This window comes from Bos mutus, chromosome 5 (genome assembly GCF_027580195.1).
Source record: "Bos mutus isolate GX-2022 chromosome 5, NWIPB_WYAK_1.1, whole genome shotgun sequence".
Lineage (NCBI taxonomy): Eukaryota > Metazoa > Chordata > Mammalia > Artiodactyla > Bovidae > Bos > Bos mutus.
The window spans coordinates 70102791-70122993 of NC_091621.1; the positions used below are offsets into that span (position 1 = coordinate 70102791).

The following is a 20203-nucleotide window of genomic DNA, read 5'->3' on the forward strand; positions in this document are numbered from 1 at the left end:
AGAAGAAACTGTCCTTTAGCTCATCACTGAATACCAGTGCCTTTTAGCCCAATGCCTGGGATATGGTAGAGACTCAGGGTATGTTTGGTACATGAATAAAATACTGCTACTGCTGCTAAGTCTCTTCAGTCGTGTCCAACTCTGTGCGACCCCCATAGACAGCAGCCCACCAGGCTCCCCATCCCTGGGATTCTCCAGGCAAGAACACTGGAGTGGGTTGCCATTTCCTTCTCCAATGCATGAAAGTGAAAGGTGAAAGTGAAGTCGCTCAGTCATGTCCGAGTCTTAGCCACCCCATGGACTGCAACCTACCAGGCTCCTCCGCCCATGGGATTTTCCAGGCAAGAGTATTGGAGTGGGGTGCCATTGCCTTCTCCGATAAAATGCTGACAGAGCCTGAATTAATATTGATTAACCACATTAAGTAGATATTACTGTGGAAGACATACTACTTTATTTTAGAAATCAAGCTGAAAGTTAAAAACTTTCAAACTTTGAAGTTATGATCCAGGTATTCCATTATTCAAATGTGACTTGTGAACTTGACTTTGTAATTTTGCATTGATCACAGTGACGGATGCAGCATATTTAAGATTTTATGCTTTAACTTTGAAAATCTACTGAGGAATAAATTAATAAAAAGACATCAATGATGGCAATAATTTTGATGATAATTGTGAATTATTCCAGAGGTCCCCACAACACTTTTTGCTTTAAAGATTATCTTTGTTGGATTTATGCAAAAACAATTCATAATAAAGTAACCGGCCACAACTACTGAAATATAAAATTCCTAGAACATAAAGGTAATAGAAGGAAAGTATTCATCCTCTAAAGGATCACAGCAAACTATGGAGAAGGCAATGGCAACCCACTCCAGTACTCTTGCCTGGAAAATCCCATGGATGGAGGAGCCTGGTAGGCTGCAGTCCATGGGGTCGCTAAGAGTCGGACACGACTGAGCGACTTCATTTTCACTTTTCACATTCATGCATTGGAGGAGGAAATGGCAACCCACTCCAGTGTTCTTGCCTGGAGAATCCCAGAGATGGGGGAGCCTGGTGGGCTGCCGTCTATGGGGTTGCACAGAGTCGGACACGACTGAAGCGACTTAGCAGCAGCAGCAGCATGGAAAATTCTTAAAAGAGATAGGAATACCAGAGCACCTTATGTGTCTCCTTAGATATCTGGATGCAAGTCAAGAAGCAACAGTTAGAACCGGACATGGAACAACAGATTGGCTCAAAACTGGGAAAGGAGTATGTCAAGATTGTATATTGTGACCTTGCTTATTTAACTTATATGCAGAGTATGAAATACTCTGCATATAAGTTACATCATGCAAAATGCCAGGCAAGATGACTCATAAACTGGAATCAAGACTGCCAGGGAGAAATATCAACAACCTCAGATATGAAGATGGCACTACCCTTATGGAAGAAATCGAAGAGGAACTAAAGAGCCTCTTGATGAAAGAGGAGAGTGAAAAAGCTGGCTTAAAACTGAACATTCAAAAGACTAAGATCATGGTATCCAGTCCCATCTCTTCATGGCAAATAGATGTGGAAAAAGGGGAAACAGTGATAGATTTTTTTTTTCCTGGGCTCCTAAATCACTGTGGAGGGTGACAGCAGCCATGAAATTAAAAGATGCTTGCTCCTTGAAATGAAAGCAATGACAAATATAGACAGTATGTTAAAAAATAGAGACATCACTTTGCCAACAAAGGTCTATATAGTCAAAGCTATGGCTTTTCCAGTAATTCATGTACTGATGTGAGGGCTGGACCAGAAAGAAGACTGAGCACCTAAGAACTGCTGTTTTCAAATTGTGGTGCTGCATATGTCAAATCTAGAAAAATGGTTCTGAAGAATTTATTTACAGGGTAGCACTGGAGAAATGGACATAGAAAATAGACTTATGGACATGGGGAGAGGGGAGCAGAGGGTGAGATGTATGGAGCAAATAACATGGAAACTTACATCACCATATGTAAAATAGATAGCCAACGAGAATTTCCTGTATGGCTCAGGAAACTCAAACAGGGGCTCTGTATCAACCTAGAGGGGTGGGATGGGGAGGGAGAGCAGAGGGAGGTTCAAAAGGGAGGGGATATATGTATACCTATAGGAAGGAAAGTTATGACCAACCTAGATAGCATATTAAAAAGCAGAGACATTACTTCACCAGCAAAGATCCATCTAGTCAAGGCTATGGTTTTTCCAGTAGTCATGTATGGATGTGAGAGTTGGACTGTGAAAAAAGCTGAGTGCCGAAGAATTGATGCTTTTGAACTGTGGTGTTGGAGAAGACTCTTGAGAGTGCCTTGGACTGCAAGGAGATCCAACCAGTCATTTCTAAAGGAGATCAGTCCTGGGTATTCATTGGAAGGACTGATGCTGAAGCTAAAACTCTAATACTTTGGCCACCTCATGCAAAGAGCTGACCCACTGAAAAAGACCCTGATGCTGGGAGGGATTGGGGGCAGGAGGAGAAGGGGACGACAGAGGATGAGATGGCTGGATGGCATCACCAACTCGATGCACATGAGTTTGAGTGAACTCCAGGAGTTGGTGATGGACAGGGAGGCCTGGCGTGCTGTGATTCATGGAGTCACAAAGAGTCAGACATGACTGAGCGACTGAACTGAACTGAACTGATGGCTGATTCATGTTGAGGTTTGACAGAAAACAAAATTCTGTAAAGCAATTGTCCTTCAATAAAAAAATAAATTTAAAAAAATTGTGGTGCTGGAGAAGACTCTTGAGAGTGCCTTGGACAGCAAGGAGATCAAACCACTCAGTCCTGAAGGAAATCAATCTTGAATACTCTTTGGAAGGATTGATGCTGAAGCTCCAATACTTTGGCCACCTGATACAAAGAGCTGACTTGTTGGAAAAGTCCCTGATGCTGGAAAAGATTGAGGGCAGGATGAGAAGGATGTGACAGAGGATGAGATGGTTGGAAGGCATCATGGACTTAATTGGACAAGAGCTTGAGCAAAACTCTAAGAGATAGTGAAGGACAAGGAAGCCTGGTGTGCTGCAATCCATAGGGTCACAAAGAGTCGAACAGGATATAACAACTGAACAGCAAAGATAAAAGTAAACAAAAGTACGTGCTCTCAAGTTTTGGATTAAGCAAAGGGAAAACAAGCTCAAAGTACTTTTTAAATCTACACTACAAACATTCTAGTAGCTAATTCATTATATTCTTCTTCTCACCTCAAAGGACTAGTCTGTTATAAAAAAAAAAAAAGATTAAGGAAGGAAATCACATCCATAGTGCATGAAGTCCTCTATTAACAGTATCTGAACTGTGCTCAATGTGAAATAAATAACTAGCCAAACAAATTACACATAGGATGCTCACATACAAGTAAAAATGAGAATGACTGAAAATACAGGTCAATCAGTTTGAAGTTTCTTAATATAATACACTGGGACTATAATTGCCTTTTGTAGTATACTTCCTAAATTCTTAGAAATTAAAAATGAAATAATTTCTGATATTTTAACCCCCCAGAAAAACAGATTTTATGCCAGATATTGGTTAGGAGGTAAAGAAATACACTACTTGTAAAAGCAGTATTGGCTAACACTGAAAGAGGATGTTGTGAGTCAAATATTTGAAACATGAGACAATCATAAAAGTATTTTTTAAATTATTTTAGATATAAAATGCCTATTTTATAATGCAAGGTAGAGGCAATTAGTTGCATTTTTGATGGATATGAGTTAAAGTAAAACTAAAATTTATATAAAGTCCCTTGGGGACATCTACAAGAAAAAGTATATAGTTCTTAGATTTTATACCATTTTTACATATCTTTATTTACAGATATATATGTATGTTTGTACAGTCAGTCATGTCCAACTCTTTGCAGCCCCATGGACTGTAACCTGCCAGGCTCCTCTGTCTGTGGAATTTTACAGCAAGAATACTGGAGTAGGTTGCCATTTCCTACCTCGGAGGATCTTCCTGACACTGGGATCAAATCTGAGTCTCTTGTGTCTCCTGCATTAGCAGGAGGATTCTTTACCACTGTTTAATAGATGCAACTTTAAAAATTTATAGTGGAAAGGATTAATAGTAAGTGAAAAATACACAAAAATTGGCAGAGGAAATAAAACAACTTTTAGAATACACCGTAAATATTCACCCTCAGGGGCCTCAACACGTGTGAATTACACCCAGCTACTCCATGCTGTGATTTCCTAATTCTTGGCCTTGAACTCCCTTCTTACATTCTCTCCCTAGACAACTTCATCTACTTCTCATCCATTCCACTTCTTCCTACATCCTAGTGTGGGTGTCCTCAAAATGACGTGTTCATAACCCTAGGCATAAAGGAAGACTTTTCAAGGAGTACCTAAGGATAATTCCCTGGGCTTCCCTGGTGGCTCAGATGGTAAAGAACCTGCCTGCCATGCAGGGGACCCGGGTTCGATCCCTGGGTTGTTAAAATCTCCTGGAGAAGGAAATGGCAACTCACTCCAGTGTTCTTGCCTGGAGAATCCCATGGACAGAGGAGCCTGGTGGGCTACAGTCCATGGAACTGCAAAGAGTTGGACATGACTGTGTGACTAACACACACTTGGCGATCCATTTCTGCATTCTAAACTCTTAAATGGATATTTCTCTTCTCATAAAAACCCTTCTCCCACTTTCTCTCACTTTCCAGAAGAGAGGCATATTTGTCATTCACTCATCTTGTGTCTTCTGAGGGTGCATTTTATTACACTACCAAATAAAGAGAAAATTTTACATATTGTAATGATTCTGTGAAGTATTTAATTTGTGACATTTGTTAGCACAGTATTACGAAGAAGGCAATGGCACCCCACTCCAGTACTCTTGCCTGGAAAATCCCATGGACGGAGGAGCCTGGTGGGCTGCAGTCCATGGAGTCACTAAGAATCAGACAGGTCTGAGCGACTTCACTTTCACTTTTCACTTTCATGCATTGGAGAAGGAAATGGCAACCCACTCCAGTGTTCTTGCCTAGAGAATCCCAGGGATGGGGGAGCCTGGTGGGCTGCCATCTATGGGGTCGCACAGAGTCAGACACGACTGAAGCAACTTAACAGCAACAGTGTTTAGTAAATAAGTAATCATATTTTTAAATGGCTAATGATGAGTATAAAATAGCTATGGTGTCTCAGATCCACTGGAGACATTTAAAAGCCTGAAAAGAATTTTACTGAAAAAAAAAATGTCTATTTTTACAATATGCTGGAATTTAAAATCATTTAAATGTATGATGGAGAATTTTGGATATAGACTTAAAATGCCATTTTAGGCAGTTCATATGCATAAAAGTTTGAGCCCAAGGGATTATTTTCATCAGTTGTCATCATTGCCTTCCTTTCTCTTATTTTTTCTATCCAAACATTCATTAACACCTGTCACTTTCATTCCTCAGTCATGTTCAAATATGCCCTGTCTCTTCATCTCCAGCCCCAGTGATCAGGGTTGGAAGTTCTCCCTGCTCTCCCTGCTCTGGTCACATTTCCACAGGACTGGTCAAATTTTCTCAGGGCATCACACACCTAAGTTTCATCTTTAGCTTTGTGTGATTATTTTGAACAATTTCTGCCTCCTTCCTACACTGCCCTCCTTGCCCCTGCATTCATCTTTAGTGCAGATAAGGGTGTAGATCACGTATTCTCAATGCCAGTCAGGTAACAGGGGCTGGCACTTCTTGAATGAAGGGATGCTTCCTTCAAAGTGTCTAGCACAGTGCCTGATACATGCTTGTTAAGTACATCAATAAAAGAACATATGCTCCCTTTAACTATGCAATCAAAAGAGAACCCAAACTGGACATGTTGTGAGGAAACTATGATTTATGTTCAAGCACAGTGAGTGTGAAATTTTGGACTGGTGGAGTTGAGGGATGCACTAGAGATTTAGATACAATTCCCTCACTGTAGAAACAGGGTTGAAAACTTGGAGACATTGACAGACTTGTCTGAACCCACAGCTGCCTACTGACAAATTAGGAGCAAACCTGATTCCTCACCCCCACTGACTGGAGGTTTGGGGAACCCTGCCTCTCCCACTGCTCCATACAGACTCTGAGCTGTGTTCACTAGTTTGCAACAGGACTACGCTGGTGACCGACCACTAGAATGGCAGGACTGGCTGGTAGGAAAACGTACAGCAGGCCGATGAGTAGTGGAAAGAATACAAAAAAGAGTGTAAAGAGCAGAGGGAATAGGACCATAATAATGTGAAAACATGGCCAGTAACTTAGGATCTATGTTTTCAGGGAAGAAAACATGAGGTTTCTGAACCAAATACCTAAAAACCATAATGGAAAGAGCCCTTTGTCCTGCCACTTTTATGCTCTCACACAAGTTCAACAATTATTGATGGGCTAAGAGCAGACAAAAGGAAAGGCACTTAACTAGAGCTCTTTACACTATGAGATTAAACAACAGCTATGACTGAGGGAGGGGCAGGTACCAAAACAGCACCTGATTTAGGGCAGGGAGGAAACTAACATTTACCCAGAGGCCAAGACAGACAGTGGCGAGAGGGGCAAATGTCCCCCTGCTCTTGATTTAGAACCTCTATGGTAATGTTTTATTTTATTTTTTATGTTACAAGTCACATCCTTATATCCTCAAAATTTATAGAAAGTTAAGTCTAATATTGAAGGCATTCTATCAATGTCTTATCCTGTTCTATTCCACACTGTTCTACTTTCTCCATCTCAAATTCACACCACCCATTACACTGCTGCTGCTGCTACTGCTAAGTCGCTTCAGTCGTGTCCAACTCTGTGCAACCCCGTAGACGGCAGCCCAACAGGCTCCCCTGTCCCTGGGATTCTCCAGGCAAGAACACTGGAGTGGGTTGCCATTTTCTTCTCCAATGCATGAAAGTGGAAAGTGAAAGCGAAGTCACTCAGTTGTGTCCAACTCTTCGCTACCACATGGACTGCAGCCTACCAGGCTCCTCTGTCCATGGGGTTTTCCAGGCAAGAGCACTGGAGTGGGGTGCCATTGCCTTCTCCAACCCATTACACAGGGGTGGTCAAAATAAAATAAATAAATTTAAATGAAAAAAAAATTTTTTTAAGCTAAAAAAAAAATAAGTAGAAGCCAACTTCAGAGATGCTGAATGTTGTATAATTTCTTACAAGGGTCAGGTCCTTATAGGCATTCTTTTATATAATCCTCACTACCTGTTTGGTTGTTAGTAGTCTTGCCACTTTTCAGATGATGTACCAAGTGATTTTCCTAAGTTTACTTAGTCAAATGGCTGCAGTTTGATCACAGTGTCTTTGACTCTGAAGACCATAACCAATCCTAATACCAGTGGTTCCCAAAGTGTGGGCCACAGATAAGCAGCCTCGGCATCTTTAATAATACGGAAAATTATTAAATTATTAGCAAGTCACATTCTTGGGCCCCATCTCACCCATGAATCAGAGCTCTGAGGGGGCAGTATAAACTCTTTAACTAGTCTCCCCAGTGACTCTTGTGCACAGAAAAAACTGGCTTTCTTGGGTATCCTTTTTTGTTTTTTCTTTGTTTTGTTTTGTTTTTATCATTTTTTAACAAACATCTGTTACTGATATATGGAAATTTGATATACTATCACGGAATTCTAGGCTGTAGGGTAGAAGATAGGCTTTAGATGGAAGCCCAGATCTCTCCCCCAACCCCACCTATTGCTGTATAATCTTGGCAAGTTACATTTAACCTTTGTAAGTTTTGGATTTCTCTTTGTAAAAGGAAAATAAAAAATAAAAAATCATATACCAAAAACACTTAGACCAATGCCTGGAATGTAATAAATACTCAATAAAGTAGATATAATTTTCATTATTATTATCATCAGTAAGGACAACAATATTAAGCTTATGTATTATGTATGCTGCAAAGCTCCACAGAGGCTCCCCTACTTACAATTTTTGTTATAAAATGACCTTATTTTTTTCAATTTCAAATGAATTCACGGTAAATTTTAATTCAGTAAGCAGTTTTACTTTCCCACAATGAACAAGGTCTTCTGCTGTTTTAGGGTATTTTTAAAGTAGATTATTGATTTGTTGTCGTTTAGTCTCTAAGTCATGTCCGACACTTTGCAACCTCAAGAACCCACCAGGCTCCTCTGTCCGTGGGATTTCCCAAGCAAAAGTACTGGAGTGGGTTGCCATTTCCTTTTCAGGGGACCTCCCAATCCAGGATTGAACCTGCATCTCCTTCATTGTGGGTGAATTCTTTACCACTGAGCCACCAGGGAAGTCCAGAGTATTGATACCAGTTATCAATTTATGTTAGGGAATGCATATCACTACTGATTACTTTTTAAAAATTAACCATTTAAAACCTTTACCCTGTCTTGGCTTAAAGCTTTATTGGAATATTGGGATTATATATATATATATATATATATATATATATATATATACACACACACACTGGTATACATAAAATGGATAACTAATAAGGACCTACCAAATAGCACATGGAATTCTACTCAGTACTCTATAGACCTATATGGGAATAGAATCTAAAAGAGTGGATATATGCAGATGTATGTGGTGTTGGAGAAGACCTCTGAGAGTCCCTTGGACTGCAAGGAGATCCAACCAGTCCATCCTAAAGGAGATCAGTCCTGGGTGTTCATTGGAAGGACTGATGCTGAAGCTGAAACTCCAATACTTTGGCCACCTGATGGGAAGAACTGACTCATTGGAAAAGACCCTGATGCTGGGAAAGACTGAAGGCAGGAGGAGAAGGGGACGACAGAGGATGAGATGGTTGCATGGCATCGCCGACTCCGGGAGTTGGTGATGGACAGGGAAGCCTAGTGTACTGCAGTCCATGGGGTCGCAAAGAGTCAGACACGACTGAGCGACTGAACTGGACTCAACTGATTCACTTTGCTGTACACCTGAAACTAACATAACATTGTAAATCAACTCTACTCCAAAAATTTTTTTAAAAAAGAAAAAATTATCTTTTAATATTATTTGAGAAAGACATTAACACAAAATTAAGAGGCTGTGTTATCATGGACACATTTAATTTCAGGTTACATGTTTATTCAAAGAAAATCCCACACTGATATGTTGAGATCCCTGTGTAGTTAACTGTACAATCTCAAAAGTGTTTTAATACAGAGGTTTTCAGATAATAATTCATTTAGAGTAAAAAATATATCCCTTCTATTTTACTCATTGAAGTTCATGCCAATCATTTCTTATTTATTTCCACCCAGCAGTGAAAGAAACCAATTTCTGTCCTTTTTATTATGCTTTTTATTCATACAAAAAAGCTATCATCTTTTGCGAGTCTTTTTTTTAGAGTGAAATTCTCAGTTCTCGTGACCTCCCCTCATAGCTGGTGTTTCCTCAATCTTTTTTATCATTTATGTTGTTCTCTCCCGAATGCTTGGTGATTTGTCTCTTTTCTGAAATGTGGCATTCTGCTGAACTTAGTCCCCAAACCACAGCCTAACAAGACCTGAGCACAGCTCAGTCCATCTATATGCATGACATCACCGTTACAATTCAGCACACTGTAGCATTTGAATATTTTAAGAGATCAGAATGTGGACTCATTCAACGTATCATCCACTGTAATTCTTGAATTTTTCTAACTTCTGCTACCACCTCTAGCCTTTCACTGCACTTTTTGGATCCATTAGCCAGCCTTGCACCAACTTTCCATTCTGTTTTCCAGTGCCACTAATTTGACCTATCTCCCCAGTGTATCAGGACCAGGCTGTATAGTAACAAGCAGCCCAGATCTTTGCAACTGCTGCTTCTTCCAGGACTCCTTGACCTTTAGATTTATTAGCACAAATATATAACATCTCACTGATCAAAATTTTTAGTATGTTATGATGTTACCTTATGGATCAGACAGTAAAGAATCTGCCTGCAATGCAGGAGACCCGTGTTCAATCCCTGGGTCAGAAAGATCCCCTAGAGAGGGAGTGACAACCCACTCCAGTATTCTTGCCAGGGAAATCCCATGGACAGAGGAGCCTGGCAGGCTATAGTCCATGGGGTCGCAAAGAGTCAGACATGATGGAGCGACTAACACTTTCACTTTAACATTACCTTTGGAGAGTCTTTTAAGATGATTTTTAAGGTTCCAGTTAAATAAAAACAAGCAAACAAAACTGGTCTGTTACTTCTGCTGCTGCTAAGTCACTTCAGTCGTGTCCGACTCTGTGTGACCCCATAGACGGCAGCCCACCAGGCTCCCCTGTCCCTGGGATTCTCCAGGCAAGAACACTGGAGTGGGTTGCCATTTCCTTCTCCAATGCATGAAAGTGAAAAGTGAAAGTGAAGTCGCTCAGTCATGTCCGACCCTTAGCGACCCCATGGACTGAAGCCTACCAGGCTCCTCTGTCCATGGGATTTTCCAGGCAAGAGTACTGGAGTGGGGTGCCATTGCCTTCTCCGTCTGTTACTTCAGGCACATTTAAAAAGAAACCTAACCCTCCCCTTAATTGACTCAATTTAAGAAAGTTAAACTCAGCACCAATTACAGGGTGCATTATTGTTTTATTAACTACAGATGAAACCTCTGATCTCACATACAGCCAGCCCCATGAGCATCATGGACACTTCCTGCAGGAGGTCACTGGTGTATGCTGGGGCATGTCATTTGGCTGGCTGGTTGAGTATTTCTTAGTAAACACAGAGTTAGTTTCACTTAGCAGGTTTACTTGCCCAGTCACAAAAAGAAGCAAAACAGGACCATGTAAAAACAATGAAGGAAATAACAAAAGAAATTTAAAAGAATTAGGCCCCAATTTAACTACTGTACCACAAATAAGCAGAATAGTTATAAGAACTGAAATGAGCTGACACTTTCATTTATAAGGGGTTTATGGAAGTAATAGAGGGTTCAGACTCACAAGTCAAAAACTGCTGTACTCTTTTAAAATTAAACATCAACCCATGCACCTTCCTTCTGTTTGGGACCCCTACCACCCCCTTCACATTCTCATACACACCCAGCCCTGCCTCATGCGGCCCGGTCATCTAGGTCCCACTCATTCTTCATAAGGCAGAACACAGGGTCTCCCAGGCAGCAACCTCCCCCTTCTGCGGGTTCACACACTGTCCTATGCTTGGTTCTTGCTTCAAAGAACCACTATTTGTTTACAGAGCTGTATCTCCTATGAATTTTGAGCTTCACCTCTTCTCTTTGTTTTTTGGTTACCAGCTGCTACTGCTGCTGCTGCTACTGCTAAGTCACTTCAGTCGTGTCTGACTCTGTGCGACCCCATAGACGGCAGCCCACCAGGCTCCCCCATCCCTGGGATTCTCCAGGCAAGAACACTGGAGTGGATTGCCATTTCCTTCTCCAACACATGAAAGTGAAAGCTGCTACTGAGAATTGCTCAATAAAATTTCATTAAATAAATGAATTATTTTAAAGATAGAATTTTCCCGATAGTTATATTTTTAAATGTAGAAAATGATATCATGTTTGAATACTCCTTAGAGAAATTATGGTAATACAAAGGTATAAGTTCAGTTCTAATAAAATAGTAAGAATGTAGGTAAGTATGAGTAAATTCATGAAAGGGTTCAAAAACAGCTATCAGTTCTGAGAAAAAGCACACATCTATAGCCAAATAAGGGGCTTTCCAGGTGGAGCTAGTGGTAAAGAACATGCCTCTTTTTGGCAGATTCATTTTGATATATGGCAAAACCAATACAATATTGTAAAGTTAAATAAAAAAAAAAAAAAAGAACATGCCTGCCAATGCAGGAGAAGGGACAGACATGCCTTTGATTCCTCAGTCGGGAAAATCCTCTGGAGGAGGAAATGGCAACTTACTCCATTATTCTTGCCTGGGAAGACTTGGACAGAGGAGCCTGGTGGGCTGTAGTTCAGGAAACGACTGAAGCAAGTTAGCACGTTTAAGTCAAATTGCCAAATAAAACAATCAAAGAATCAAAACAAAAAAACAAAGGGGCAGAAAGTTGAGACCACAGTTGTCAAAGAGTATATTTCACTTTTTTTTCCTTGAATGTATATATGATTAAATATCTTGGTCACATTTTGGATGTATTGATTTTGGATAAATGTTTAAGTTTTCATAGCCCAATTACATGTGATAGAATTGAAGGGGGTGGTAAAAAAACAGGAAAAGTTTTTTAAATAACATTTTAAGACTAATATAAAAGGTTTTAGAGGACTTAGCAAAAAGGATAAGTTTTAAAAAAATGAAGATGTTTTAGTTCTAGAGAAGAGTGATGAGGAATTTAATCACTGTCTTCTAGTATATGATGGTTCCATTGAGAGATGATAGTAATAAAATATTTTCCTTCTTAGCTCAGTGTACGGTCAACAAGGATTAACTTAAAAAGAAAAGAGGAAAACTCTAGAGAAGGTGAGAGATTGACTAATTACTAAGTAATGCAATGAAAGATTTCCCTCACAAACTTTTAAAGCAGGAGAGCTACATTTTGATCTGGAGTCAGACATAAGTTTAAACCTAAACAACTCTCAGCAAGACAAATACCATTTTGTTCCATAAACAAATTATACTCTTTATGGTTCTCAATGTTCTTCTACAACAAGTCTCCTTCTGTTGCCCACGGGGCTGTCTCAGTCACTGACACCAGGAACAAGCCCCCTGAAGCATGTAAAATAGAATCTTCTGAACTAATTGTTCCTTAAATCCTCACCCTTCTGATCAGACTCTCCTTAACAAGGTGGCCAAAGACTGGAGAAGTGTGATTGAAAATTTCCCAGAGTATAAAAAGAAATGGAACATAATGATCTTTGGAAATTCAAATACACCTAAAATATTTTTAAAAACTATAGTATGAAAATCACTGATCCTTGATTTTGTTTATGCTTCATATTTTTTCATTAACATTAAGTGACATTTAGTATAATATTTAAGTCAAAAATAATTCTATCAAATTTTTTTAACCTCATATAATATATGAAAATACTGTACTGTGAAATTCCAAGATAAGACACAAGTTTAAGGTTTCTATCAAAGGTCACTGAAAGACTAAAGGTTTTTCATAACATTTTTGTCTTTAGGTTTTACAATTAACATTTGCTATGCTGCTTCATTTATATCAAATGCTCACAGTTGTTTTATAAATAAATACCGCAACCTTTCTAAGGAACTTCAGAGTTCGACCTAAATTCAATTATTTTGTTTTCATGTGACAGCAAAGCTAGCAAGATTCGAAATAAGGTGACACTCTATATATGAAGAATAAGGGCCTGGCTTAAGAAAGGTAGTTTAAAACTAGATAAAATATTCCGAAGAGATGTACACTGTGGCTTCCGGGTGGCTGCTTGGTAATCTGTGAACCTGAAACAAAGTTCTGCAGTGTTTTTATCTTGTCTTGTTTTTCTCCAGTGAATGAATGTAAAGCATCCACTCAGAATCTGAAAGTAGTACATATCATTTCAGAAAAATAGGATTTGGTTCCGCTTACCTGTTCCTGTTGCTGGAAATCCAATCTGAAATAAGTGTTGATGCTTGTTGGTGACAGTGTTTGTTGCCAAAACTACATGCCAGCATTATAACTTCTCTACGTAGTTCTCTAGGTATCATCAAAAGGAAAAGAAAAACCAACAGGGTTAATATCTGGAGAGAACGGGTAACTCAGTACACTACATTGCAGTACATATGTAAATAATTAGCACAAAATAATTTTCAGACACAGGGATTCCATTTTGCTGAGTAAGAAATAATTAAGCAGGGTGGGAGTTGTGCATAAAAACGTCTTCTCTGGAAACAGTTCTCTAGTGAGGGGTCTAGGTTCAGATCTCAACTACCCGTAGAGGCAGATTTTAAATTAAAACATGGCCAAGAAAAGCCTTTGTTCTCAGTACCAGGTGGTGGAAACCGTGCTGTCCACCAGCAGTCCTTCCGGGAAAGGGAAATGACAGATGCAGAACGAAAGGTCGTCTCACGCTGCGACAGTCACAGTGGTTCTAGTGGTGTGTCATTGTACGGTTCTGGGGGGAGCAAATAAGAAATAAAACCGTACTCGTGTTGGTAGGACGCTTGGACAAGAGATCCATTAAAATTGTTTTTTGGCCAACCAAGCTTGATGTACGTTGTTGCAACTTGCTTTAAAATATATTCCTAAATGAAGAGTGGGAGAAATAAAGATAATGTTACTTTCAAATCACTTCACTCTGACAACTGAAATTATATGTAACTTAAAATATTTTCCAAATGAACCTACTTTGAATATCCGTAAAATAACGGGTATGGTAAAGCTTTATTACAATTTCATTTGACTTATTATTTCAAACATAGAAAATAAATATAAAATACAGTTGCAATGGTGGAAGTCTACTCTTTACTGCCTATTGAAAAATTAAGCAATTTTCACTATTAAATATTTGAGATGACAATTTTTGTAGCGAAAAGGAAAGTAAGATATAGATAATGAATCCATGTATACATAGTTACATATGTATGTAGATATAGTTTATGAAAATGAATACCTAATCTTTATCATTTTATGTAAATAGACCATATTTAATGCAAAACTATTAGATAAGCCCAGCTAATAGCCTAGCTTGTTGAACCTGACACACACATGAGATTCACTTTTTAGTAAAATGATGTACTATTAATATTTCAAAGTCAAAATCCATTCATCTAATGATATAATTAAATATTAGTCGTAATGCAAGATATGTTCTCCTCACTTTAATGTGGTCCTTGAATTTTGACAAAGGAAGCAAAACACTGAAATTACAGTAAAACAATTCTTAACTTTTACTGGAACTGAAGTGTCTGACATGATATATTATTCTAAAGTACAAATATACACAAGAATGTAAATTTGTTCTACATAAGTTTAATATTACAGTGTCTCTGTGTTAAGGAGAAAAGAGAAGGGTAATAAGCCTTTCTCCGGCAGATAAAAATGATACCATAACTGTACTGACACTTGTATGCACGTCTGCTGCAAAGGCAGATTAAAACAAAACCAATGACAATGAACAGTCAAGCCAAGACTACTCTCATTAAAAAAAATTGTTAAAGCCAAGGTGCGTTCATGCAGGCTCAGGATAAGATTTGAAAAAGCAACTCTTAGGGACATCGCAGTTTAGATGACTCTAATAAACAGCTTTCATGTCAGAGCCAACTTGCCTCGAGTCACTTCAAATCCATAGGTTAATTAGCAGAGCCAGGACGTTATAAATTAGGAAAATTTTATAAGACACGGAGCAGAGTCTTCAAATAAGTAAAAGGAAAATAAATAATGCTCAATGGTAATAGGAGTTACAGAGATACATTCTCGCATGCAAAACTTCACTGGTGATAAGAAATTTTGGAATCAAAAGCTCATTAGCAGTGCTTAACCCTAATGCTATTCAAAATGATTATTACATTAGATTAGGTGGTGTCAACTGTGCAAGTTTGGTTTTCCAGCCCTTAGGCCTAGGAAATCTGGTCAGGTAACATGTTGGAATGTTTGCCATGTCTTCAGGTCTATTTGGATTAGCTGTTGTTTGCTCTCCTATATCTCCTTGGACCCAATTATGAATGGGCTTTTGCCTCAATGTTGATCTTAACCTTGTTAATTAAGGAAGTGAATTGAATTTACTATGCCCCTCTGGATAAAAATAATGACTAAGAATCTTTACTGAAACTGTCTATATTCTGTGAAGATTTTTGCATCCCTCTTCCAGGTTAAGTCCTCTGTGAACACAGAACCCTTTAACTCTAGGGAAGTAAGTTTGAACTTTAAGGATTTATTATGTATATTTGTTCTTAAATTCTGAGGCATTTAAGCTTAACTGACACTTTTAGGCCAGAAAAAAAAAAAAAAAAAGTAGCTTGTATTACATTTCTTTCTTCAGAATTTGCCATTAGTGTCATACAGAAAATCAGAACAAAAATGATAACACAAATTAGAAGGAACTACTAAAATAACTTGGGATCAAGTTGAACATAGTAGATAATGAGAAAACAGTTTATCTTCTGAAAAGAAGAAAGAAGAAAATATATCTTTTTACATTGAAGATGTTGTATTTCTCCATGCGGTCCAGTAATTTATCTAGAGGATAAAGAGCTCTGCTGGCAGCATGCCAAGGAAGAAAATCCTTTTCCTCAGACAGGTATCTGATAATCTCCAGGGGAATATTCTGAGGCAAATACCCAGCTCTGCACAAAAAAATTTAATGTTAATTATATGCAGAAAAGATACATGATGAGGCAAAAATGAAGATTTTATGTATGCAAATAAAAGGCAGAAAGCAAGATTCATCACAGTATAAAGAAGCCATACTCAGAACTATAAGAATAAAATTACTCACTTTTTAAATATAGTCCTACTTAGGATGCCAATGCCCCTTAATATATACAGAGTTACAGAGTAAAAAATTTGCATGAACACAAAAATATCAGCATGCATGTTTTTAAAAAGGAAAGAATTGTGGGACTTGAATAAAATCAACTCTAGGTATTTTCTTCATGGAAACTATTCAGAGGTCATGAGTCATTGAAAATAATTGATTACTGAAATGAAATTCTGGGTTCTCAATGCATTTGTTTTACTTTTCATGTACTTCTGTATAATGACACTTAATCCAGGTTGTCCTCAAAAGGATAATCAAATTAAAATAGCAACTTCCAGTTTTGAGTGTATTTGTTACATTACCATACAAACATCTTTCAAAACTTCCTATTAAAAACAATTCTATCAATATAGCACCTATGAAGAAGAGCAGAGTTAAAGTTTAAATTACAAAAAAATGTTAAAAAAATAGACTCTTCCTCTTTATTATTTTCAATAGGTGTTATGTCACCATGGGGACCAATGTCAGATTCTTTGGAAAATATGAAACAGTAGCTTTTAAAAACTGTCTGATCACATGCAACCCACTTTTAAAGAGGGGATATTCAAAAAGGGATCCAAAAGAAGTGAATATCCCTACACTACAGTGAACTGCATAGAAAATCCTCACAAATCAAAGCAATATGAAAAACACCATGGAGTACATTAAAAGATGGCCTTAGCCTTCATGTCCCTGATGCTTACACAGGGTGACACCACGCATCTGCTGATTTTTTACATTAATAATCAACTGAATATAGACTTCTAACACAGGGGGCAGGTAAATACGAGAGCAAGCAAAGCCTGGTTCTCTTCTTTACTTACATTTCACACCATTATTTTTCGTGGCATCACAAAATTAGATGGACTTTTTTATTTGTGTCTGGTAGAAGGTGGACAGGGAAGGAGCAAAGTCTTCTCACCTTCATTTCCAGCAAGGTCGCCAGATTATTTAGTCTTTACTAATGTGATAAGCAAAAACTACTCTATGCACAAACATTAACTTGCAGCTGTGTTTATAATGTTCATAATAAAAACCAACTCTGAAGATTCTGCTTCAGTTTTCTTTGGATTTAATAAATGAACATACATCATTACTCTAATGATTTTGATTCACTCTTGGTATAAGATCAACCATAGCTAACACCTGACATAAATAAGAATGGTGAAAATAACCCCGAATTTCCACATTTCCATAAAATTCCTTGAAGTTTGTATGCTTTAGACTCCACCTAGGTTTGTGCCACTTTTCTTGTACACTTTCTATTTTATACATCCTTACAAAAATAGCATAAAATTAGGCTAAAGGCAACAGTAATTAAATAAGAAACAAAACTTCATATTTTTGCTAATGTAGCATAATAAAACAGTTAAATTTTGCCTACAGGGGTTGTAAAAGTAATGATGTGGTTTTTTTCCTTAAAAATAACACAGCTTCCAATATTTCCGATTTCATAATTTGTTTTTCCTGAACTTTTAATCCTAGATCTTAACTAGCATGGTGATCATAAATTTGCCTTCTCTAAAATTATAAAATCTGCATGCCGTGGATTAGACAATTTTAGAGTTGAAGAAGATTTATCTAGAACCCATTATTCTTTTATTGAGGAAATAAGAAAAAAGTATGTATTTTTTTTTTTAAAAAGAACCTTTAGTAAGTAGCTAATTTATTAGGGTCCTTCAGATGAGGTTGGAAAATCAAGAAAGGTGTTTGGGTCTATTTTCTCATGGATTTAAACACACTATCTCTTGTCAGTTACAATTTATTGTGTATTATTTCTTCTTTACAAATGGATGGACATCTTTCAATGACTTATGTTTTGGAAGCAATATGACTACAAATAAAAAATATGACAAATAATGTTATGAAAAGAGACTTGGTCCAGAAAAAAAGAGCCTGACACTGAGGAAGAGCCTGAAGCCTGAGTGCTCGCTGTACAATCAGGTCCGTCCATCGCTCCAAGCCCCACATTCCTTATCTGTGAAATAAGAGGGTTGAACTAGGTGATATCCCGAAGCTAACCCTTTTACTCTAACCCACTTACCTATATTTGAGCCTGCTTAAAAAAATCATCACCACAACAGGGGCATAATGTGTTTACTTAAAATTTTGGAAAAAAATGCCTTTTCATTTTCATATTCCCCATTATTCAGCTGTTTGATATGTACAAGTCTTCTAAGAGTCAGAGCTTGAATCTAGGCTTTATAGGACACTTGACATAGTGTAATAAAATTAAAGCAAAGCAAGCCTAATAGATTCTAAGTAATGACCAAGGCCAGTGAAGTATTCATTAAATCAAGAAATAGAGCAAGTTATGGTTTGAGTCCTTAAGGAAAAATTGCTAACTGTGCACCAAAATCCATGCCCTCTTCCACTTCCTGGAATGAAGGATAAGTCTCATTTCCTTGGTAGCCAGTTGTGGTCATGTGACTAAACTGTAGCCTACAGAGTATTAGCGTTCCTCACTGTCAAGGTCAGCCCATACACACCTTCATTAGTCCTCCATGTCCTTTCTCCCTAAAATGAATCTTTCAGAGTGACCCTGAATGAATATGTGAGAAACCTACCTGGGTGTCTGAATGACTGCATCCCCAAGTACCAGTTCTCATACCCAATTCTGTTTTGTGTGCAGGAAGTACACTTTTATTGCTTTTTTTTTTAATCCAAATATATCTTTGGGTATGTTTTATTTAAAACAATTAACCTTCTCTAATGCACTCTTTAAATAGAATAAGAAACAGACTACTCTCAAATTGCCCTCATTTTGTGTTGTTACAAACATAGGTAAGTAATTATCTACTATATAATTCAATAAACTTGCATTTAGCCTGCTAGATCAAAATATGTAGCTATACTCAATTGGGTAAGAGGATAATCAACTTCATTACAAAATTAAGACTTGTAAGAGATAATGTTGGTGAATAAGTTACCTAGTTTAGATATGTGCTTGTGTAATTGGCTGGTAATGATATGTGTGATTAGCACTACTGATAATGCAATCAATATAGGAGAAGTGTGTAGAATCCTAGTGAATGGAACACTACATTAGCTCAAAGTAATCAGCCCAGTAGGGAGCACACTTAGGGTCCTGACGCTGAAATGCAGTTTCCTGAAATTTGCATCATCGCAGGGAAATGTTACTAGAAAACGTGATGGGGGGGAACAAATTTTTAAAGAATAGCGCATGTATAACTATACGGGGTTTTCCTCTCTTAGGAAGAAGCTGTAGATGACATTTATCATCTCTACTCTTGAGGTGAGGTTTGGCATAAAAAATTAGTTAGGAATCAAGACAATGGGATAAACATGTGAAAAGATGCTCAACATCACTATTAATTATAGAAATGCAAATCAAAACACCAATACAGTATACTAACACATATATATGGAATTTAGAAAGATGGTAACAACAACCCTGTGTATGAGACAGCAAAAGAGACACTGATGTATAGATCAGCCTTATGGATTCTGTGGGAGAAGGAGAGGGAGAGGGAGAGGGTGGGGAGATTTGGGAGAATGGCATTGAAACATGTATAATATCATGTATGAAATGAGTCGCCAGTCCAGGTTCAATGCACGATACTGGGTGCTTGGGGCTGGTGCACTGGGACGACCCAGAGGGAGGGTATGGGGAGGGAGGAGGGAGGAGGGTTCAGGATGGGGAACACGGGTATACCTGTGGCGGATTCATTTTGATGTTTGGCAAAACTAATACAATATTGTAAAGTTTAAAAATAAAATAAAATTAAAAACAAAACAAAACTAAAATGAGGTATCACCTCACACCAGTCAGAATGGCCATCATCAAAAAAATCTACAAACAAATAAATAGAGAGGGTGTGGAGAAAAAAGAACCCTCTTGCACTGTTGGTAGGAATGTA

At 38.0% G+C, this 20203-nt stretch overlaps 1 protein-coding gene across 1 annotated transcript in view; it reads right to left on the minus strand.

Moving 5' to 3' along the window:
* The window catches only part of TRHDE (thyrotropin releasing hormone degrading enzyme), a 446473-nt gene that overhangs the window by 32934 nt on the left and 393336 nt on the right, over positions 1-20203 (minus strand). Inside the window, 3 exon segments of the mRNA XM_070371007.1 lie at positions 13454-13561; positions 14012-14109; positions 16002-16149. Of these exon segments, the coding sequence (XP_070227108.1) occupies positions 13454-13561; positions 14012-14109; positions 16002-16149 (354 nt within the window).